This window comes from Penaeus chinensis, chromosome 41 (genome assembly GCF_019202785.1).
Source record: "Penaeus chinensis breed Huanghai No. 1 chromosome 41, ASM1920278v2, whole genome shotgun sequence".
Classification (NCBI taxonomy): Eukaryota; Metazoa; Arthropoda; class Malacostraca; order Decapoda; family Penaeidae; genus Penaeus; species Penaeus chinensis.
The window spans coordinates 1,155,476-1,180,475 of record NC_061859.1 but is presented as its reverse complement, the minus strand read 5'-3'; the positions used below and the strand labels follow the sequence as shown (position 1 = coordinate 1,180,475).

Genomic DNA, 25,000 nt, shown 5'->3' with positions numbered 1-25,000 from the left:
TTCCAAAGTCAACACAAGAAGTTCAACATATCAACACAGATTTATCGGATTTAAGATGAAAGCAGAAGTGTGGAAAGCTAGCGAGGTTCTAGACACAGAGTATGGCTTAGGTCTCACTACGCTCTCGCTCTTTCTCTCTCTCTCTCGCTCTCTCTTTTGGCCTTGTCACAGAATCTTTTTGCTTTCGTGTGTGTGTGTGTGTGTGTATGTGTGTGTGTGTTTATTTTTTATATTAACCCACTGACGACGGGTACATATCCTGTCCACTATAGTTTTTTGTGAATTTTCTTGCACATAGATGGCTCCACAAGTACTGAGCCACCATGGAGTTAATTCATAGGCCCTCAGCGACCATAGATCCCCAATTCTTGAATTATCGGATTTGTTTATGTTAATAATATCGATCCTATTACTATCATTATTGGCACTACGATTATTATATCAAAATAACAATTCAATGCAATTAAGAGGGATCTCTGAAAGTCAAGGAAAGCGGTAAAACAGGTGAGATAGATGACTTATTACTAGTGAAGCTATGTATGTTCGTAAACAAAATAATAAACTAAAATCACAGTGGACATGATATACACACCATGCCATCCCAGCACATTGGGTTACAAGGTGTGGTCCCATGTATAGGCATGCATGTAAGTACATAGCTGCACATCTTCCCTCTTCATATGCAGTCTCAGAGCATCTCATTTTGGCAGTTAATCTAGTCTATAATGAGTTTTCATCAATTAAAAGCTGTCTCCTCTTTCACGTCGAAAGCAGTGTGCTAGAAAATGTTAATGGTATTCCTCTAAGGCATAAATACATTCTTTTGTCATAATATGATGTTTCTCAGTTTAAAAGGAAATAATCCAGAAAGCATAAATTTCAGTCAATATTTTTTTTTTTTTTTTTACTTGGTAGGCATTTTCTAAATTTTAAAATCTGTTTTTTTTTTCTGTGACACCTTCTGTTTTCTATGTTTGTCTATATAATTTGATTTTTTTTCTTAGCATTCTCGTGTCTCTCCCTCTTCTAATTCATCCCTCATTATTTTATTCTCTCTCTCTTTCTCTCTTCCCTCTCTCTTTCTCTCTTCCTTCTCTGTCTGTCTCTCTGCCTCTCTCTTTCTCTCTCTCTCTCTCTCTCTCTCTCTCTCTCTCTCTCTCTCTCTCTCTCTCTCTCTCTCTCTCTCTCTAATAATCCCCGCCTCTAATATTTCCTCTCGAAAAATAATCGTAATGTTACAGAATCTCTTCACTAATAGAGAGAGAAAAAAATCGCGTTTCGGGACTGGCACACTGAACTACCTCAGGGAGACAGGGAGAGTATGTATGTATAGATATAAGCTTCCACAAACGTCAAACGATCTAATGAAGCGAAAACTGATGGTGGGTCTAGCCATGCTCTACAGTAGGAGGGTTGATAGCGAGACACCTTTCTGTGTAAGATGTATCACCTCGTCTAGATCATCGGGAGTGGTCGTTGCTGTTGGGTCCACGCCGTCAAGCCATGGTTCGAGATCGGCCACTAGCTAAATGGTGCCAAGGAAAACATGGTGCACGTGTTATTATTTCGTCTGCTGGTACTCACACATTAAAGGGCCCTATGACCATGGTTTTATGTGTAAGATATGGATTTAATTAATCTTTTTTTTTCATATGAAGGGGCCTTAAGACTGGGGTTTACATGCAAGATATGGACTGAATTACTTTTTTTTTATTTTTTTATTAAGGGGCCTTATGACCGTTGTTTTATATGCAATATAAGGACTGACTGACTTGTATTTTTTTTTTTTCCTTTTATAACAGGGAGTAGCTATTGGTGGCAAGGGAAAATATGGTCACGTGTCATTTTCACACAACGTTATATTGTAAGAAATGACTACTTAATGTGCCTTGTCTTTCATAATGGGGAGTTACCTTCAATTCTGTATCACTTTAGTTGTTTCTGTATTTTTTTTTTTTTTTCCCAATGGAATTATCATTTTGTCTTGTTTCCAACCCAATTTTATCAGTCTAGTATTTATTTGATGAAGCGCATTTCTGTGACATTCTCCTCCTACCCCCGTTCCCCAGGAAATTTATCGAAATTGATAATAACAATAATCATAATCATAATAATGATAACAATTCTAGTGATGATAATAAAAATGATAACAATTCTAGTGATGATAATAAAAATGATAACAATTATAGTGATGATAATAAAAATGATAACAATTATAGTGATAATAAAAATGATAACAATTATAGTGATGATAATAAAAATGATAACTATTATAGCAGTTATAAGGAAAATACATGATTAGATAACAATTACAATGATAATAGCAACCATAATTACGGTTAATAATAATAATAATAATAATAATAATGGTAATGGTAGCGATAGTGATAGTGATAATGAAAATAATGATGATGATGATGATGATGATGATGATGATGATGATGATGATGATGATAATGATAATGATAATGATAATGATAATGATAATGATAATGATAATGATAATGATGATGATGATGATAATAAGCATAATAATAATAATAATAAATATAATGTTACCAATACCAACAATAATGAACTAGGCCCTATGACACTAATACTTTTTCCTTCATTTTTTCCGTTTGCTTATTAGCCTTCCGCATGCAGATGGACTGACCCTATCACACTACAAAGGCAGCTTACATAGTACCCAATGTAAACAAACGTGAGGTCGGGGAATAACATTATTTTCATACATATTACGTTATTTTAAAGAAATATAATCATATATTGTATGCAAAATTATACTTGTACTATCTTATTATATATTATTTATCAATAAGAAAGCATTCTTGAGGTATAGATCCGCCACAGCACAAGATTAGGACGAAAATTATTCAGACGGAAACGGTCGCTACTCGTCTATATCTGGGAGGCGTTCTACATGCATGCGATACGTTCAGAAAATCTCAAATGCACGCGGAAAAGCAAACAAATAGACGACAAAAGTAAAAATGTGATAGGGCCTTTTAAAATGTAAAAAAAAAAAAAAAAAACAATACTAAGTCCCCCAACCACAGCTTTCCCTCACGTCTAACTGTGTCATCTCCACATGCTCTGCTGGGGTGGTGGCCGCAGAGGGGTCCCAGTCCTCTCGCTGGAAGTCAACGTCACCATTCTAGTTTATCGATCCGGAAAGATAACGTGGGAGAAGAGGAAAAAATAGAAATGAAAAAAAGAATGGGCTGAAGCTATGTTTTCCTGTGTGGTCAATGTGTACTTGTGGAGGTCGGCGAAATTGTAGATGTAAATAAAGATATGTGTGTGTGTGTGTGTGTGTGTGTGTGTATGTGACTGAGTGTTGGTGTAGTGTATCCATTGTTGTTGTTTTTTTTTTCTTTAAAAAGATACTTTTCGGTTATATCTAAATTCTCGCATACACAAACTAACTGAAACAAAATAAGGTAGTGTAAATACTTGCACCTACATGTGGCAAAATTTCCCTCTCGGTCTCTCATTCTTTCGGTTCCTTTTATAAAACACTCCTTTCTATTCTCTCTCTCTCTCTCTCTCTCTCTCTCTCTCTCTCTCTTTCTCTCTCTCTCTCTTTCACACACACATATGCATGTACCCATACACACCTAAAATCTCTGATAGCATCAAAAGTACATAGACAGCAGTTGCCACAGTGTTTCAAAAAGTATACGTATCATAAAATTTCATCCATAAACATCAGCTTGAATGCTTTCTAAATTCACACAATATATGTAAATAAAAATAACAAAATAGCATTAGAGAAGCAATATATATATATATATCGAGACTAATCTTACACAAAAATAAGAACATGTGTATATAAATATATATAATACTCTTTTCTTTATTTTATTTTTTTTAAACCTAGACTTGTCATGCCACTAAAAGGAAGAAGGGTTGACTAAGAAATTCTACGCTAGTGAGATTGTCACCTCTTCATAGGCCTCTGGTGTTGTTGCTGCTGATTGCACTAACTCCTCCTGTGTAAGCAAAGAAGACCACCTACACTACACAACGAGTTGAGTTTGGACTTTGGATATTATTTAATGTCTTTTTTTTTTTTTGTCTTTTTTGTGTCTCACGCAAATTAAAATAAGAGGTAAGTTATCACAGAAGGAAAGTAGTTATTATATATATGTATATATATATTGTTGGGGGTTAAATTGATAAATAAGGAGGACCTGGTGGATTTTTTAAAAATCTTCTTTCAAACTCTTTCTTTTTATACATTAAACTAAGACGTGTTTAGTGGACTGGAAGAGGTTAAACGAAACGATAAAGAAAATCTAAAAAAACAGTGCATCAACAAGGATACTCCAAATTTTACTGTGAATGTTTAAAAAAATAATATATATATATTCAAAATTAAAAAACACAAAAATCAAAATAAGTGCATAAAACCAAAATAAACGAAAATAATTTATTCACGGATTCACAACATGCAGACCATACCTCCTGGTTGGAAACATCAGGACTAGACACCAACTCCGCGTATTGTTGGTCTTTCTCAGTAGTTTCGCTTTCGGGGGAAGAGCTGAACTGCCTCGAGTAGAGCTCCTGCTGCGTTCCGCTCAGCTCCAGCTCGAAGTTCGGTTGGTCGAAGTTTGATGGTGCTGCGAACAAGTAAAGAATTAAGGTAAAGAGATAGGGAAATAGGAGTTATCATATTCGGTTTAAGATATTTTTGCATCATCTAATCAAGTTATGATGAAGACGTAACTCCACAGCCAAAAACACAAAACTCTTATTCCTCCCTTTCATTCCCACATTATGCGTTCCTCCCGTCCCTCTTTCCCTCAAGTACCCACTTTCTTTCGACGGTTCCTCGGGTTTCTCAGCCGCCTCCGCCGCGGTCTCCACCTCCGGTGTCGGCTGAGTGATAATGACGCGTTCCGGCGGCAGGAGGAAGCCGGGGACCTCAGGGGGCGTGTGGGGGGGCGGGGTCGTGCACGGCGAGGCTCCCGAGACGGCCTGGAACGTGAACACCTGGAGAGCGCACGAAAGGAAGGGAACAATCAAGATTCCCCAATGATCTGCTGCGCTTTTTTTGAACGAGGTGGTGGTAGAGGAAGGAGGAGGAGGAGGAGGAGGAGGAGGAGGAGGAGGAGGAGGAGGAGGAGGAGGAGGAGGAGGAGGAGGAGGAGGAGTAGGAGGAGGAGGAGGAGGAGGAGGAGGAGGAGGAGGAGGAGGAGGAGGAGGAGGAGGAGGAGGAGGAGGAGGAGGAGGGGAGGAAGGAGGAGGGGGAGGAAGGAGGAGGAGGAAGGGGAGGGGAGGGGAGGAGGAAGAGGAGATGGAAAAGGAGGCAGATGAAGGTCGGGATTCTCCAAGTCACGAAAGTTACAAGTAGATACCAAAAATCTACAAGCGTGAAGTCGCTTGGCAAGAAAATGCGAAATGCTATTGTGCTAAATGGAAAAAGGCAAGAAAAATTCGTGTGTACAATACATACATACATATATATATATATATATATATATACATATATCATACACAATTATTTGATTACATGACCATAGCACATTTCAATTTCTACCAATAACAATAGCAAAAAGCAAGAGTACCAGTAAAAAGATGTTGCAAAAATTCAATTTCTCTATAGATACACATTTAGAGGTTCAAGAATACATATGCTGAATAGATAGACAGATAGACAAGGAAGATGCCAGGCAGACTGATAGATAGAGAGTTAATAGCATATATACTGACAGATACATGGAATTATAAAAATGTCCGAATACAAGATACAGATTATATATGTATATATATATGTGTGTATATATATATATATACATACATACACACACATATGTATGTATGTATGCATATATATACATATATACACATATGTGTGTGTATTTGCGCATGTAAATATACATACATACATACACATATACAAATATAAATATGTGTATATATATGTATATGTATGTATATGTGTATGTGTATATATATACACACACAGACACATATATGAATGTACATGTATACAGTATATATATACATACACATACAAACTGTGTATATATATATATGTATATACTATATATTTGTATGTGTATGTGTGTGTGTGTGTGTATGTGTGTGTGTGTGTGTGTGTGTGTGTGTATGTGTGTGTGTGTGTATGTGTGTGTACACATAATCTATGTATCTATAAAAATACCATTTCCACACGTAATAACACCATCCTACTTTCTGTATACTAATAAAAAAATACTCAAGAAAATTTCCTGAAAATTCTTGTCTGTGACTTTTCTCACACTCACCAAAAACAGGCATTTCTCTACAAACAGAAAATCACTATTGTAGACATACGTTGACACACATACATGGTTGCTATTACAAATTACAGTTGTCTGGTTTCAGCTGAAATTCCTAATAATATACATAAAATTGATATCATTCCCTATCTATCCCAAGTTTCTTCGTTAGATCTCTCTCTCTCTCTCTCTCTCTCTCTCTCTCTCTCCCTCTCCCTCTCCCTCTCCCTCTCCCTCTCCCTCTCCCTCTCTCTCTCTCCTACCTATTTTATTGCTCTCACTCAACTACTCCTTTTACTCTCTCTGTCTCTATTTCTCCCTCCCTCATTCCCTCCCTCCTCCCCCCTCTCTCTTGCCAGCCTTCTTGTTACCTTCTTCAGAAATTACGGAAATACAGCGCCATTCAAGCGATAAGAATGATAATAAGTCACAGAGGCGGAGAACAAGAGCTAGCACCACTGGCCTGCCTTATACACCAACATGCTATTGTACATAATCCGTGAGCCAAACCAAGCGAGATTGTCTATTTCAAGCGCAATATAAAAAAAAAGTATGATAATAATCAATTGAATAAATAGTAAGAGGAACCATAACTCTTTTGAACAAAAAAAAGAAAGTCTAAAAGAGGTAATAACGTCACTGAGATCTTCCATTTCTTATATAGATATAATAATAAATGAATAACCAAATAAGAAAGAAAATAAAGACAGACAAAGTTTGACTCCACGTCACATTAACCCATCCAGCACGAGAGGACACGAATAACACAGACACACACACGGGAAAAAAACCAAAAACGCAACACGCGACTTACATCAGGCGTGAGTGGTTCTCCATCAGAACGACACTCTTCCACCACCAGGGAGGGGAAGAGCCCCACCTGGCCATCCACCTCGCCTTCCCACCACCCGTCGTCCACGTCATGCACGGCCCGCTTGAGGATCTTGATCAGCTGACCCTCGAAGAAGGTGATCTCCTCAGGACACGTGGCCTCGTAGTCGTACACAGCAACGCAGTACTCGGCGACTGCGGGCGGGGATTGAAGGGGGGATGGTGGGGTTAAGGGTGGTGGGAGTAGGAGGGTGTAGGGTGGAGGTGGGGGGTGGAGGTAGGAGCGGTGGGGGGATGGAGGAGGTGGTGGAGTTAGAGGGGGTGGTAGCGGGGATAATAGGGGTGGAGGTGGTGGGAGAGCGTAGATAGGATAGTGGGGGATGGTGGAGGTGATGGAGTGAGAGGTGAGGAGGGTGTAGGCAGTGGAAATGGAGGTGGACAGAGGAAGAGAGAGTGAGAAAAAAAGAAATTTAAGTCATATTATCATCATTGCTATTACTATCATTATTGTTACCATTCTCACCATTGTTACTTTAGAAAATCATTATTACTATTACTACCATTATTATTATTACTATTGCCATTTTACTTAATATCATTATCATCAAAATTACTGTCATCATTTTTATTACCATTATCATTGTTACTTAATTCAACCATTATTACTATCATCAGTGTTATTACTCCTATCATTGTTACTTAACACTATCATTATCACTATTACTACCATTATCACCATTATTTTCCTATTAACATTCCCGTCCATTGTTAACATTATCATTATTACAATCACTTTAATCTTCTTTACCACATTACGACAATATTTCCAGCATAATCCCATAACACCACGATTCCTAGAGCAGATAAGCACTAACAAACCCCGTCTTCACTTACGTCCGTGGGAGGAAGAGGAGTCCACCGGCAGAGACAACGTCGGCAAGTTGATAGGGGCCTTCTCCAGGGTATCAGCAGGGGGCGCTGGTGGGGGGAGGTCAGGGGGAGGCTCGCTGGGGAAGTCCTCTGTGGCAGGGTATTCCTCGCCACCCTGTAGGAGATGAGGGTATAACTACGTTGTTTCATTGGGTGAAGAAGGGGCACTTCTATGGAATCCGAACGTGGGGGGAAGGGGGAGGGACGAACTTTTTTTTTTTTTTTTTTTTTTTTGTCTTCTTAAAGGACTTTTGATTTTTCTATTTTTTTTAAATATATAATTTTGTTTTTCTATTTTTTATTATATTTTTTTTCTATTTTTTTAACGAAATCTACATAATTTTTCATATTTCGTCAGCTGGATAGATTATTAATCTCCATTTTATGTGTTTTCTTTTTCTTTCAAAGGATCCGATTAATTTTATTGTTTATATGAGTGTGGGGAAAATGATGGGAAGGAATGCACATTTTTTTTTTATGAAATAAACCTTTATAGTTCACGAATGTAGTAAGCAGGTTATTTGAGTTTGAAAGTAATAACTGTGTGCGTGTGTATGTATGTGTGTTTATGTGTGTATGTGTGTGTGTGTGTGTGTGTGTGTGTGTGTGTGTGTGTGTGTGTGTGTGTATGTGTGTGGGTGTGTGAGTGTGTACGTGTATTTACCTGTATATTTACATCCACCGACTGTTATCTCAAACCTCATAAGCCATGCGAAAACCAGACATCCACTTAAAAGAAATATTTTTTGTTTAATGAACACTCCAGGAAACATATGAACACACAGTGACCAGGAATAAAATGTGAAACAATGCTTGCAAACAAATGTATTCAAGCACACAAAATGGACACACACAAGAGACATTTATACATTATGTGCAAACGTATGTTCAGCTTCGGTAAAAATAAATACGTTTGTATGTATGTGTTTAAGTATACATGTACGAAAATCCTACGTACATCCACGTATTGTGTTGTACTTACGGTTTAATGGCTATTGGGTATTGCAATTTACATGACTTCAAAGACATTCGTTATTTTAATCTATCATGAATTACATTTTTTTTTGTAATGATAGCAGGTCTGTATAGCGGTTCCTCAGAATTCTGCCTCGCGTTTATGGGTACCTAATTTGTTTGTTGTAGTGATCTTGTAAAATATTCAAATGTAATGCTTTTCAATATAACCCACATTCAGGTGAAATCCAGTTATATCATACCCCAAATTATACCGGTCTTTATGTAGATGTTCGTATTCGTAACTGAAAATGGCCTTTCCATTCCTCTTAAATTTATCAACTTATTTTGTTGTTGAATGGGTCTTCACTATCCCATTACAAATTCACATAAATTCTCAATACAAACATCAGCCACTGCTAAGTTAGTTTACATCGGCGCATTTTACAAACATGCTGCCATGAATTAGGGACGCCCATATTCCCTGATGATTGCCATTGATAATTACACAACCTTAATTTTTTTCTTCGATCATTTGAGTTTTAGTAACTACTCAGATATGTGAATACTGATCTATGACAACGCAGGTTTCTGGTCAGACGTTGACCTCACATTCTAGCAGAGAAACTTGGCATGATTAGATCCTCCGACGCCAGGAAATGTCTTTCAATTAGCGTCGGTAGAAGAGGGAAATCTCAGCTATTTGACTGGTCGTTTCTCCAGGGAACTGCATAGCTTGAAGACTCACGAGGCCCCCTTATAGACGAAGGCCTATTGGGCTGATGTAGAGTCAGTACAATGGTGTATGCAAGGGCCTTGCAGAGTACTGGGACGTTTTCTTTGTTTCATTGGTAAATAACACTCTGCAACTATGTATACTAGTAGATTTTTTATACCCCTTGTACTGGCAAAATCGATATAGCATCAATCTACGCTGCCAACCAAGAGTCGGCTCACGTGGACAATGGTAAGCACAGCGCCAAAGAAACTAGCAAGGAAACGGCTGTTTGCGCTTGTAACATCAAACCGGCTGGTTAATGGCAGTCTTAACTCTTGTGAAAAGTGATGTAAATGCTAACATACATAAATGCTTATAAAAATAAAGGCAAGAAGAGCCTGCATTATAGCCCCATGGAAAGCAAAGGCGTTTAAGTGTCTCAGTATGTGGTTTGAAATCGAAGGACACGTTGTGTGTATTGCGAAGTCAGGTTTGTCAATGTGATGAAATTCAGATGTTGTAAGTTAACGAATGTGTCAGTAATTTGGTCCTGTTAAGGTGATGGAAAACATGCTGTTGAACTATGTGTTCAAAAACGTAGTATTATTTCTTATGACTCTCCTTCTAGATCAGAGATATATAATTGCATAAATATATATACATACATATATATATATATATGTGTGTGTGTGTATATATATATATATTTTTTTTTTACTAAGTCTCATATACAGACATATCTAGAATAATGCCATAACTCTATATCAAGCATATTAGTCTATGATAGAATACAATTTCATAAAAAAAGGGAATGCTGTATTCTGCCATGTCATGTTTGACACAGGGGAGAGAGTCACGTGGCTAACTTCCAACAGCATTAACCTAGACCCGAAGCTATCACGTTACGGTAAAAGGTATGGCTGTACTATTTCAGGAAACACTGCAATGGCTCCTATGGTTAAGGTACAGTAATGTTTGCGCTACAGAGACACTACACACTGTATCATCTAAGGTTCTTGCTAAATCACATAGATCTTAGCTACTGAACTCTCCAATAAGGATAATTTCTTTGCTACATAGCAACATGGTCTAATCCGGATTACATTTTTATTTATTTGTGTTTATTTAACTACTTTTGTCTCTTTTATTATGAAATATTTGTATCTGGTCTCCTCTTTTACGTATGTAAAGAATTGAGATATAAAGAAATTAAGTATTACTGTTTTTCTGACTGATTCAGGATTGGTAAATATAGACAAAGAGTTATTAAATGAAAGCTAGAATTGTGACTTAAATCATGAAATGTAAATATTTTTTAACTTGCATTCAGTTTAAATAGACTCTATATAATGAGTATATAATGCACACAAACATATTAGAAAAAAAGCTTCATGTGAATTAAAAGAAAGCCATTTATTACACAAAAAATAACTGATAATCCTAATTATTTTAAGATAAATCGCATTTTTTCCTCAGATAGAAACAAGCAATCGAACAAATTTACGAAAAAAATGCTAAAAAAGATTAAAAAGCAAAATAATTTACAATGAGACTTAAATCTTCATTTAAATTCATTATTAAAAAACGTGAAAAAACAAACATTCTGACCAAGAAAAGACCACGAAGATAGAGATAAAAAAGAATAAATATATAAACAAGAAGACGAGAGAAGCACGGTCATAAAGCTCACATGCTTGGTAAAAGGCTGTTGAAGAAGTACATACATATTCCTCTTTTATAATTTTTTTCTTTATCATAGTATTGTTTCTGAGAACTGATCAGTCTGACTGCTATAGCGACAACTCTCTGTGATGGAAGGTAAGGAATATATCTTTCTTTTTAAAGAAAAGTGAATGAAAAGAACAAAAGAAAGAGAAAAAATACTACATAAGGGTCGAGGGAATAAAGCACAGCTTGTTAGAGAGCCGGATAGAGAGAAGAATAAATAAACAAATAAATAAAAACACAGATCTCAGCTAAGCTTTCTTAATCTTTTTTTTTTTTTTTTTTTTTTTTAATAATGGGGGTGAAGGTGAATGTTTCCATTACATATATATATATACTGTTCAAAAAATATATATACATATATATATATATATAAAGGGTATAGACCAAAAAAAAGCTCTGCACTGTGGGTTTCAAGCTATGGATCAAGCTGCTTGGGTATTAGGCCTTAGTGACGATGCGGATGAGGATGCCCACCTCGATGCTGTAATCGATGGAGGAGAAAGAAACTGGGGCCGCCATTTCTTCCTCGGTCTTGGCGGGAGAGATAAAAGGACTCAGCGTAGGTTACTCTTTTTGAGTGTCTTTTGAGATGAGGTGAAGAGGACGGCGGGTGAAAACGGTGTGGGGTGAGGGGGCAGGGGTGAGAGAGTGGGGGTGAGAGGGCGAGGGTGGAGAGGGCGGGGGTGAAAGGGTGGGGATGGGAGGGGGATAGAGAAAGCGAGACGGAGCTGGGAGATACATAGAGGGAGAGAGGAAGGGGAGGAGAGAAAGAGAGATGCAGAGAGGGATGGGAGGTGGGAGATAGAAGGATACATAGAGGGGGATAGAGAGGAGGGAGGGAGGAGGAAAGGGGGAAGAGAGAGAGAGATATGCAGGGAAGGAGGGAGAGAGGGGGTAAGTGGAAGGAGGGAGGGAGGGAAAGGAAAGAGATGGAGGAAGGGAGGAAGAGACAGAGGTATGCAGGAAGGGATGGAATGGGCAATAGAGATGGAGGGAGGGAGGGAAAGGAACGGAAAGAGAGATGGAGGGAAAGGCAGGAGAAGAGAGGGAAAGAGATATACAAGGAGGGAGGAAGAGAAAGATGGTGGAAGGTAGGAGGAAAAAAAGGAAGTTGAGAGAGAGAGAGAGAGAAAGAGAGAGAGAGAGAGAGAGAGAGAGAGAGAGAGAGAGAGAGAGAGAGAGAGAGAGAGAGAGAGAGAGAGAGAGAGAGAGAGAGAGACAGACAGACAGATAGACAGACAGAACCAGAGGGGTAAAGAGAGTGAGAAAGAACGAGAGATAGAGAACTAGAGACACAAACAGAGAAAGAGAGAAAGAAAGAAACATAGACCGAAAATAAACGGAAAGAGTGAGACAAAAACACACAAGGCTTTCAGACACAATACAGGACTCGAAAAGAAAACAAGAGAGTGGAGGACAGACGGGTGATGCCAGTGGATGGTCCACCTGTGTTACGCCGAGCTGGTTAGTGGAACTCTTGCATTACAGAGTGACAATGCAATAGTAGTTCCTGATACCAAGAAATAAACTATGAAAGCTTATTAGTGCTGGACCCTAGTTCCTTGTTGAAAGGAACTCGCTTGGACAATAAACCTTCTTTGATTCTGTTTCACATCTTCTTAAAAGATGATTTTCTGTTAGATTTATTCTGTGAAGCGGAGATACACAATGTTCTTGGGCTGTTATGAGGAATTAGTGAAAAATCTGAGAGGAAAAAAATCTGGATTTGAAGAGAGAAGGGGAGGTAGACTGAACGATGGAAATCCGTTATATATACTTATCAATGAAATTTGCGAGATTATTGTTTTTTAATTGTTTATTTTTCTTTGAAATTAGGGAAAGTAAATGAACACTTAACAGAGGAGGGGGGGGGGGGGATATTTAACATTTATCAAGAAGGTTCATTCCGGCACAGCAATGGGACTCTTTCAAGAAAAAATATATATATATATATATACATAGAGAAATAAAAAATCAATACATGTGAAAGATACAAATCAAATGAAACACCAAATTTCAATTCTACATTTGATGCATAAAATGAATATGACATCACCATCCTTAGAGCGTCTTACTGTAAACGCAGAAAAAGTAAATATATATGCATATAAAATCAAACAAATGATGGCAAGGGAAATTAAATATGTGTAAAAAAGAAATGCGGATAAAAGATGGTTGAAAAAAAAAAAAAAAAAAAAAATATATATATATATATATATATATATAATTCGTCACTAATGAGAAAAGAAATAATAATGATATTCAAGATAAAATATGATGATGACTCACTATCAATCATCATCATCATCATTAATAGAAATGTAAATAATAGTAAAACTAATAACAATAATATGATTACAATAATCACAACAATAATAATACTGATAATAAAGTTCATGATGATGAAAATAAAGGTAATGGTAATATAACAACAATAATGATAATGATAACTACAATAGCATTAACAATAATACTTATAATACTACTACTACTAATAATAAAAATGATAATAATAATAATTCCGCTAATAAACATGATCTTAATGATAATGATAGTGATGATGAAATTACTGCACAAATTTACCAAAACAGAACATCACTATTATTACATCACTATCAATATCATCACCCTCATCTCAAACAAAATACAAATCTTAAGGATGGTGATGATACTAATCAATACAGTAGTGAAAATCAATTGATTCTAATTACCAACCACTATAAAATCACATTAAAGAAAATAAAATATATATAGTGCATTTCTAACAACACTCTACTTGTAATCACAACTACTGAATTGCATCTTAAAAGAAAACGGGTGATTTTGCACTATGCACTATTACTCAAGTGATTCCGTGTAAGATGCTCACCGACTGATAAATAATATAAATCATTAATGGTATAACTTTAGGAAACGGGGAGGGTAGACTAACGAAAATAATGGGTGTGTCTATATATGATAATATAAATGAAACCTTAAATAAAAAAAAAAGTATTTTGAAACGTAATTCTCAAAATAAATAAAATGTATACACGTAAACATACATACATACATACATATGTATATATATGTATATATACATATATACATACAAATGTATATACATGTATATATATACACATATATACATATGCATATATATATATATATACATATATATACATATATACATATGCATATATATACATATATATATGCATATATATATATACATATACATACATATATACATATATGTATACATAAATATAAGCACACACACACACACACACACACACGCACACACACACACGCACACACACATATATATACACAACATATATATATATATATATATATATATATATATATATATACACAACATATATATATATAAATATATATATATACACAACATATATATATATATATATATATATATATATATAAATATATATATTTATACATACACACACACACACACACACACACACACACACACACACACACACACACACATATATATATATATATATATATATATATATATATATATAAACAGCCAGCCACACGAACCATCCCCCGCACAAGGCCGGCATGTGTCTCCCTCACCTCTAGATTGTACTCCACGGAGGAGAAGGACATGCCCCTCTGAGTGCCCTCGGGCTTGGCGGTCGCAGGAGTCATCTCGGGGAAGGTGGCGAAGTCGGGCTGCTGGGGGGGCGCCGACCCGCTCTCCTCCTCCTCCACGTAGTTCTGGGGGATGTAGCCCACCTGGGGGAGGGGGGGAAGGGGGGAGGGGGAGGGGAGGTTATTGTTATGGTTGTTGTTATTGTTCTTCTTGCTGTTGTTGTTGTTTTTTGTTACTGTTATTGTTATTATTATTATTATAGCGTTATTGCTGTTGTTATCATTATTATTATTATTATTATTATCATTATTATTATTATTATTATTATTATTATTGTTGTTGTTGTTATTTCTATTATTATTATTATCATAATCATTATTAGGGAAATAACAATACATAATAAAACATAAGAACAAGCAATACTACAACTAATAATAATAATATTCATTAACCACACAACAAATCTTATTATAATCATTACAATGTTAAAAAAAGGAAAATCATAAACCCACATTATGAGACATCCTCTCCCTCTCCTGCCCTTCTCCCTCCTTCCCCTTCTCTCCCTCTCCCTCCTCTACACTACCTCTCCATCCCTTCCTCTCTGTCCCTCTCCCTCCCTTCTCTCTCTCCCTCTCCCTCTTCCTCTCCCTCCCTCTCTCACCTCTCCCTCCTCTCTACTCCCTCTCTCACCTCTCCCTCCTCTCCACTCCTCTCCATCCCTTCCTTCCTTTCCCTCTCCCTCCCTCTTCCTCTTCCTCTCCCTCCCTCTCTCAGCTCTCCCTCCTCTCCACTCCTCTCCATCCCTTCCTTCCTTTCCCTCTCCCTCCCTCTCCCTCTTCCTCTCCCTCCCTCTCTCTCCCTCCCTTCTCTCCTCTCTCTCTCCCTCTCCACTCCCTCTCCATCCCTTCCTTCCTTTCCCTCTCCCTCCCTTCTCTCCTCTCCCTCTCCCTCTCTCACCTCTCCCTCTCCCTCTCCCTCTCCACTCCCTCTCCATCCCTTCCTTCCTTTCCCTCTCCCTCCCTTCTCTCCTCTCCCTCTCCCTCTCTCACCTCTCCCTCTCCCTCTCCCTCTCTCACCTCTCCCTCCTCTCCTCTCCCTCTCTCACCTCTCCCTTGTAGTTCCTCGCCTTCACCCAGCCGTCGCCGTCTCCCTCGCCCAGGAGTTCCAGTTCTTCGTTCTCGATAATACTGAGTTCGTCGGGATTTTGGGCCTGGAATGAGGACGGAAGGTGAATGGAAGGTGAACGGAAGGTGTGTGTGTGTGTGTGTGTGTGTGTGTGTGTGTGTGTGTGTGTGTGTGTGTGTGTGTGTGTGTGTGTGTGTGTGTGTGCGCGCGTGTCTGTGTGTTTGGGGTATGTGTGTATTGGGTATCTTGGGGTATTTTTTGGGTGTATGTGTGGGTATGGTTGTTTTTGGTGTATGCGTGTGTGGGATTCTTTGTATATGTGCATTTGATTTCTTTTTATATATGTGTTTGGTCTTTTTTGGTACGTGTGTGTATTCTTGGGTATGTGCGTGGGTATTATTGGGTATGTGTGTGATACTCTGCGGTAAGTGTGTGTTAATTTTGAGTATGTGTACGTGGCAATATATGGGTATGTTGGTATGGTAACTTGAGGTATGTGTATGTGGTATTTTTGAGTATGTGGTGTGGTAGGTCTAGCGTTCTTTATATAATTCATCAATCTATAAAGTATAAACAGTATATGTACATAAAGGACATATGCAATATTTGCACATGCAGACACACAGACACACTTATTTACTTCCTCTCTCTCTCTCTCTCTCTCTCTCTCTCTCTCTCTCTCTCTCTCTCTCTCTCTCTCTCTCTCTCTCTCTCTCTCTCTCTCTCGCTCTCGCTCTCTCTCTCTCTCTCTCTCTCTCCTCACACACACAAACACACAACCACCCTCACCACGTACACACACCCCCCCCCCCACACACACACACAAACATCCCCCCTCGCCCCCCCCCCCCCCCCCCCCACACACACACAAACACGCTCTCTAAAACCCCAATACGTACAGTGTAGTTGTACAGCACAATGCACTTGGGGTAAGTTCCTGGTTCCTCCGGTGGGCCGTTGGTTACTGGGGGCAGGGGGGATACCGGTGCGTCTCCCCAGTCCACGTTCGTCGGATCCCACATGGTCGGCTCCCCTAGTTTGACTGTGGGAGGAAGGAGGGAAGTGGAGGGTGGGGCGGAAGGAGAGGGTGGGTGGGTAGGAGGGAAGAAGGGAGGGAGGGAAAGGAAGGAGGGAGAGAGGCAGGAAGGGAGGGAAGTGGAGGGTGGGGCGGAAGGAGAGGGTTGGGGTGGGTAGGAGGGATGGAGGGAAGGAAGGAGGGAGGGAAAGAAAGAAAATATTTTCCCTATTAGTTCACAGCGACACATCAACATAAATACAAAAGAAGAAAAATCGACAAGGCTCAACATATCTACATAACTATTTTTATTTTTTATTTATCAGTCTATTAATTCATTCATTCATATCTCTATCTACTTATTCGTTTATTTATATATTCCTTCATTAACTAATTTATCTATCAGTTATCCCTAATTCACTCAAATATCTATCCCTTAATTAATTCACTCCATTAACTATTAATTTATTAATTCACTCAAATATCTATCCCCTAATTAATTCATTCCATTATCTATTCGTTAATTAATTCACTCAATTACCCACGTTCATTCATTCAACTCACATCTCTCTATAGCATTATCACCACCTCTTGTTATTATCATCATTATCATTATCATTATTTTTTCCTTATTATCATTATTATCATTTTTCTTTCCAATCACTCACGTTCTTCCGGTTGTTGTGGTTGTTGAGGAGGCTGTTGTGGTTGTAGTTGAATACTATCCTCCTTCTCTGAATCTATAGAAACAGGTTCCGCTGTAGATGTCGCATTATAGTCCGAGTCCTGTTGTTCGTTTTCATACTCCGTCGGCGCGCCTTCGATCTGACGGGGGAAGGGGGAGAGAGCGTGGCGTTAGAGAGAGCAAGGGTTTGCGGGGAAGATAGATACTTGTTTTCGTTTGCTCTTTTCTGAAGGTTTGTTAGAACTTTTTTTTTTTTTTTTTTAATGTTATATATTTATTATATATATATATTATATATATATATATATATATATATATATATATATATATATATATATATAAGTATATGTATATATATATATGTGTCTGTGTGCGTGTGTGTGTGCGTGTCTGTGTGTGTGTGCATATATATAGGTATACATAAATATACACATACATATATATATATATATATATGCATATATATATATATATATATATATATATATATATATATACATATATATACACACTCTAAACCACTATAAATAATATAAAAATAACAAACCTCATATTTCGTAAACCGCCAAAGGAACACAACCAAATGTAATTTCTTACAAAAAGCTATGTAATTTCTACTGTATATACACTTTTTAACCTTATTTACATTAACCTTATTATCTTTATCAATCTTATTTCAAACTTATATTAATATTTTATTCAATATTATCACCCACATATCTAACCTTACTCCAACCTTATACTTAACCTTACATTCAACCTAATTAACCTTACCTTATCCTTATATCAACCTGATTTTAACCATATTTCAGCCTTATCACCCATATATTTAATCCTATTTCAGCCTTATATCTAACCTTATCTTAACCTTATTTCAGCCTTATATCTAACCTTATATTCAACATTATTAACCTATTATCAACCTCATTAACCTTATATCAACCTTATTAACCTTATATCAACCTTATTAACCTTATTCTAACCGTATTTAAACCATTATCACCCATACATCTAACCTTATTTCACCCTTATATCTGACCTTATTTCAGCCTTATATCTGACCTTCCCTTCAGCCTTATTCTAAGCTCGTTTACCTCTTCTCTGACGGAGAGCGACGACCCAGAGCGGCTGAGGGACACGTCGAGGTCCACGCCGAGGCTGTCGCTGTCCAGGCTCTTGGAGTAGTCCTCGATCTCGACTGTCGGAGGTCGATTTGTCAAGATCATTGAACTGCCGCCCTGTCATTGTTCGCACACACGCGCGTGCGCCCGCATGTACGTACTCACATGCGCGTGCACAAGTGTTTGCTCGGACGTACATGCAGAAGCGTTAGCCCTTGGCTCTGTTTTTTTTTGTTTTTTTTGTCTCTCTCCTTTCACTCTGTCTTTTTCTGCCTCTTTTGTCTGTGTCTTTCTTTCGTTTTCTGTCTCTCTCTGTCTTTTTCTGAATCTTTGTCTCACTCTTTCGCTCCCTGTCTCTGTCTGTCTTTCTTTCTCTCTTCTCTCTCTTCTCTCTTCCCTGTTGTTGTTTTTTCTTTTTTCTCTCTCTCTGTGTCTTTCTCCTTCTCTCTCCGCTCTCTCTCTCTCTCTCTCTCTCTCTCTCTCTCTCTCTCTCTCTCTCTCTCTCTCTCTCTCTCTCTCTCTCTTTCTCTCTTTCTCTCTCTCTCTCTCTCTCTCTCTCTCTCTCTCTCTCTCTCTCTCTCTCTCTCTCTCGTTCTAACAAAATTTTCTAACAATATATATATATATATATACACATACAAACACACACACCTACAATGCTACTTAGAATATTACAGAACATGTACCACTGAAACATCAATTCGACCAGTAATGTTACCACTAATCAATCTCATATCTATAAACACACACACACACGCAGGTACATATACTTCATTTTCTGAAAATTTCCTGTGAATTAAAACAACCATGACTTTATAGCACCCCCCCCCAAAAAAAAAAAAAAAAAAAAAAAAAAAAGAGAAAAAGAAAACATGGATGGACAAATATATGAAAATAAATGTCTACAGGAGGAAAAACAAACGAGAAAATTACATGAAAATCAAATTCAAATCCCCCCCCCCCCAACACCGCCGCAAAACAAATAAAAAAATAAATAAATTAATAATAATGATAATAACAACTTTCAACGAGAGAAAAAAAAAGAGAATAATTAACTTTCTCCTTCAGAAAGCACCAACTTGGCTTCCCCTTTAGACTTGATAACAAATAAAAAAAGAAAAAAAAAAATCTCTACAGGAGGATTAAATATAAAAAAAAAAAAATTGAAACTCAAATGCTATCCCTTAAAACAATTGAATCCCATTAAAACAAACAAAAATAAACAAAATATAAAATAAATCAAGCAATTCAAACAAACAAACAACAAATAAACAAAGCTCAAGTAATCAAACCAAACAACCGAACAGACACGACAAACAAACAAAAAAATTTAACCAAAAACAAACGAAAACTCGAATAACACGCCACTCACTTCCTCCTTCCTTGAGCAGCTCTAACTTAGCCTCCGCTTTGCACTTGTGCGTTTCCGCCTTTCGGATGATGTTCCTCAGCTCGTCCACCTTGGCCTCCACGTCGGGAGTGAGGTCGACCTCCGTCTTGATCGTCGCCTGCACCTTCTGCAGCTTCTTGGTTACGTCGCGAATCAGCTGTGAGGTAGGAATGGGTGGGGAGGGAGGGAGAGAAGGGGAGGGAAGGGAGGGAGAGAAGGGGAGGGAAGGGAAGGGACGGAGAGAAGGGGAGGGAAGGGAAGGGAAGGGAAAGGAGGGAGAGAAGGGGAGGGAAGGGAGGGAGAGAAGGGGAGGGAAGGGAAGGGAAGGGAGGGAGAGAAGGGGAGGGAAGGGAGGGAGAGAAGGGGAGGGAAGTGAAGGGGAGGGAAGGGAGGGAGGGAGAGAAGGGAAGGGAAGGGAGGGAGAGAAGGTGAGGGGAGGGAAGGGAGGGAGAGAAGGGGAAGGTGGGAAGGGAGGGAGAGAAGGGGAGGGAAGGGAGGGAGAGAAGGGGAGGGAAGGGAAGGGAGGGAGAGTAGGGGAGGGAAGGGAGGGAGAGAAGGGGAGGGAAGGGAGGGAGAGAAGGGGAGGGAAGGGGAGGGAGAGAAGGGGAGGGAAGGGAAGGGAGGGAGAGAAGATGAGGGAAGGGAAGGGAGGGAGAGAAGGGAAGGAAAGGGACGTTGAGAAGGGAAGGGAAAGGAGGGAGAGAAGGGTAGGGGTGGGAGGGAGAGAAGGGGAGGGAAGGGAGGGAGAGATGGGGAGGGAAGGGACGGAGAGAAGGGGAGGGAAGGGAGGGAGAGAAGGGGAGGGAAGGGAGGGAGAGAAGGGGAGGGAAGGGAGGGAGAGAAGGGGAGGGAAGGGAAGGGAGAGAAGGGGAGGGAAAGGAAGGGAGGGAGCGAAGGGAAGGAAAGGGACGGAGAGAAAGGGAGGGAAGGGAGGGAGAGAAGGGGAGAGAAAGGAAGGGACGGAGGGAAGGGAGGGAGAGAAGGGGAGGGAAAGGAAGGGAGAGAAGGGGAGGGAAAGGCAGGGAGGGAGCGAAGGGAAGGGAAGGGACGGAGAGAAGGGGAGGGAAGGGAGGGAGGGAAGGGGAGGGAGAGAAGGAGAGGGAAGGGAAGGGAGGGAGAGAAGGGAAGGGAAGGGACGGAGAGAAGGGGAGGGAAGGGAGGGAGAGAAGGGGAGGGAAGGGGAGGGAGAGAAGGGGAGGGAAGGGAGGGAGAGATGGGGAGGGAAGGGACGGAGAGAAGGGGAGGGAAGGGAGGGAGAGAAGGGGAGGGAAGGGAGGGAGAGAAGGGGAGGGAAGGGAAGGGAGATAAGGGGAGGGAAAGGAAGGGAGGGAGAGAAGGGGAGGGAAGGGAGGGAGAGAAGGGAAGGGAAGGGAAGGGAGATAGAGAAGGAGAGGGAAGGGAAGGGAGGGAGAGAAGGGGAGGGAAGGGAAGGGAAGGGAGGGAGAGAAGGAGAGGGAAGGGAAGGGAGGGAGAGAAGGAGAGGGGAGGGAAGGGAGGGAGAGAAGGGGAGGGAAGGGAGGGAGAGAAGGGGAGGGAAGGGAAGGGAGGGAGATAAAGGGAGAGAAGGGGAGGGGAGGGAAAGAAGGGGAGGGAAGGGAAGGGAGGGAGAGAAGGGGAGGGAAGGGAAGGGAAGGGAGGGAGAGAAGGGGAGAGAAGGGAAGGGAGGGAGAGAAGGGGAGGGAAAGGAGGGAGAGAAAGGGAGGGAAGGGAAGGAGAGAAGAGGAGGGAAGGGAGGGAGAGAAGGGGAGGGAAGGGGAGGGAGGGAGAGAAGGGGAGGGAAGGGAGGGAGAGAAGGGGAGGGAAGGGAAGGGAAGGGAGGGAGAGAAGGAGAAGAAGAGGGAAGGGAAGGGAGGGAGAGAAGGAGAGGGAAGGGAAGGGAGGGAGAGAAGGGGAGGGAAGGGAGGGAGAGAAGGGGAGGGAAGGGAAGGGAGGGAGATAAAGGGAGAGAAGGGGAGGGGAGGGAGAGAAGGGGAGGGAAGGGAAGGGAAGGGAGGGAGAGAAGGGGAGGGAAGGGAAGGGAGGGAGAGAAGGGGAGGGAAGGGAAGGGAGGGAGAGAAGGAGAGGGAAGGGGAGGGAGGGAGAGAGGGGGAGGGGTAGGGATGGGAGGGAGAGAAGGGGAGGGAAGGGAGGGAGAGAAGGGGAGGGAAGGGGAGGGAGGGAGCGAAGGGGAGGGAAGGGAGGGAGAGAAGGGGAGGGAAGGGAGGGAGAGAAGGGGAGGGAAGGGAAGGGAGGGAGAGAAGGGGAGGGAAGGGAGGGAGAGAAGGGAGGGAGGGTGAGGGAAAAGGGAAGGGTAGATGGGGGAGAAAGGGAGAGGGAGGGAGGGAGGGATGGGAGGGGGGAAGGGGTGGGTTGAGTGAGAGTGAGAGAGAGAGAGAGAGAGAGAGAGAGAGAGAGAGAGAGAGAGAGAGAGAGAGAGAGAGAGAGAGAGAGAGAGAGAGAGAGAGGGAGAAAGAGAGAGAGAGAGAGGGAGAAAGAGAGAGAGAGAGAGAGAGAGAGAGAGAGAGAGAGAGAGAGAGAGAGAGAGAGAGAGAGAGAGAGAGAGAGAGAGAGAGAGAGAGAGAGAGAGAGGGAGAAAGAGGGGGGGGGGGTAGACAAATGGAGAGAGGGAGAAAGAGATAAAAAGAACTCATTTAATACGAATAATTAAATTAGGCCGCTATTGATGATTGTCATGAGACAGAAAACAATATTCGTATAGCATATTAATTGGTTATTGTAATCATAACAGTCTAATTATAAAACGACAGTTGAAATTCTACACCAGAATGACTTTGTAAGAACATACATTGGTCACTGGCTTTTTACTCTACATATATCCTTTTATTGTGATAACAATAATACCAAAAAAAAAAAAAAAAAGAAAAAAAATACTAGTCGTTTTTCATGATGATATTTTGCTGATCAATTACAATGAAATATTTTTTTTATTATCTTTCTTTCTATCATTATGATATCTTAATTATAAGCTCTATCTTATATCTCTCTTTTTTTTATCACATCTTTATCACCGTCTCTTTCCCTCCTTTATTCATTTCTTTTAATCACAAATTTTATTCTAAGTATCCCTTTTTCATTTCACATCTTTATTACCATATTTCTATCCCTTTTTTTTTATCACAACCCTCCCCTTTCATTGTGATATATATATATTTTTTTTCTTTCTTTCTTTCTTTTTTATCACAACCATCCCTTCATAATCACAACGGTTTTACCACTGTCTCTATCTTTCCCTTTTTACATTTTTTTGAAAATCGCAACCTTCCCTTTTACATTGCCACATTTTTTATCACCATCTCTTCCCTTCCCTTCTCAAATTTCAATTATCTTTAATCACAAACATCTATCACAACCATCCCTCTCCCTACCGACCTACCTTCGTCTCCTTCTGCACAACGGTAACCGCTTTCTTGCCCTCATTGTCCAAGATACCCTGGCAGGTCTCATCGTGAACCACAAGCTTGTCTATTTTGTCGCCCTCGCAAGGTTCATAATCGTAATTGATATTCTGGCCCAGCATAGGGTAGAAGGTGAGGTAGCAGCGCAGGTTGTAGCCTCTGGTAATCTGGCGAAGGACGAGGAACCAGGGGTTGCTGTTGTAATGTTGTGTTATTTTGCTGTGGTGGTGTCTTTATATAAGTAAATAAAAAGAAAATGCTGCTGGTGATGATGCTTACTGCTTCGTGATACTGCTGCTTTTACCGGCATTTTGTTTTCTGATAATGTTACTATTGTTCATGATACACTGTTACCCTTGATACTAGTGCAAGTACATAATATTATTAATAATATTACTGTTATCAATACCGTTATTACAACTGTTTCTGCTACTAGTACTACCTCTAACAATGATAGCGATAATAGTAGTGACAATTATAATGACAATAATAATGATGACGATAGCGACAGTGACCCCAACGATATCATTGACATTAATATCATCAATGCTACAAAAAAACACAAGAAACAATATAAATGATCAGGCAAATTATCTAAATTACATAAACACGCCACTACCCGTTTCTACCCCAATGTGAAAGGATTTTGCACATTCTATTAACGTATTTTTTAGTTATGTGAAAATAGCAGATAACGGAAATAGAATTTTGGGTAAGCAATATAGGAATTTATTCAATTGGGACATTTATGGCATACCAAGGGACCCATGACAGAGATAAGCGTAAAGCCAACTATAATATGAGTTCCTCTAATACTTTTTTGCATGTGATTATGATTTTATTATTAGACATTACATAACTAAATATACATTACTTATACGTTTATATATGTGTGTGTTTGTGTGTGTGTGAATCTGAGTGTGTGAGTGTCTTTATTGTATATGTGCGTGTATGTGTGTTTCTATGTTTGTTTATGTCTGTGTGTGTGAGCGTGTGTTTGTTTGTGTGTGTGTGTGTGATGTGATGTGATGTGATGTGATGTGATGTGATGTGATGTGATGTGATGTGATGTGATGCGATGTGATGTGATGTGATGTGATGCGTGTGAGAGTGCATATTTTCTTACTGCAAGCCAAAAACTAACTTACCGTGCTGGCCTGCTCTCGGATCCTGGTATAGGAAACCTGTGAAGCCGAACAGGTTAGCAGCTCCGTCCGGCTCAT

At 39.8% G+C, this 25,000-nt stretch overlaps 1 protein-coding gene across 1 annotated transcript in view; it reads right to left on the bottom strand.

The window, feature by feature from the left end:
* LOC125047449 (protein nervous wreck-like) overlaps positions 1-25,000 on the bottom strand; it is a 69,687-nt gene that overhangs the window by 12,421 nt on the left and 32,266 nt on the right. Inside the window, exons 8-20 of the mRNA XM_047645654.1 lie at positions 24,926-25,000; positions 23,756-23,944; positions 20,365-20,539; positions 18,966-19,069; positions 17,855-18,011; positions 17,071-17,213; positions 16,152-16,256; positions 15,025-15,186; positions 11,908-11,964; positions 7,998-8,148; positions 7,087-7,298; positions 4,824-5,001; positions 4,468-4,628 (exon numbers count right to left, since the gene is read on the bottom strand). The exon at positions 24,926-25,000 is cut by the window's right edge and continues 48 nt beyond it. Coding sequence (XP_047501610.1) covers positions 4,468-4,628; positions 4,824-5,001; positions 7,087-7,298; positions 7,998-8,148; positions 11,908-11,964; positions 15,025-15,186; positions 16,152-16,256; positions 17,071-17,213; positions 17,855-18,011; positions 18,966-19,069; positions 20,365-20,539; positions 23,756-23,944; positions 24,926-25,000 — 1,869 coding nt within the window. The remainder of the gene's footprint in view (positions 1-4,467; positions 4,629-4,823; positions 5,002-7,086; positions 7,299-7,997; positions 8,149-11,907; positions 11,965-15,024; positions 15,187-16,151; positions 16,257-17,070; positions 17,214-17,854; positions 18,012-18,965; positions 19,070-20,364; positions 20,540-23,755; positions 23,945-24,925) is intronic.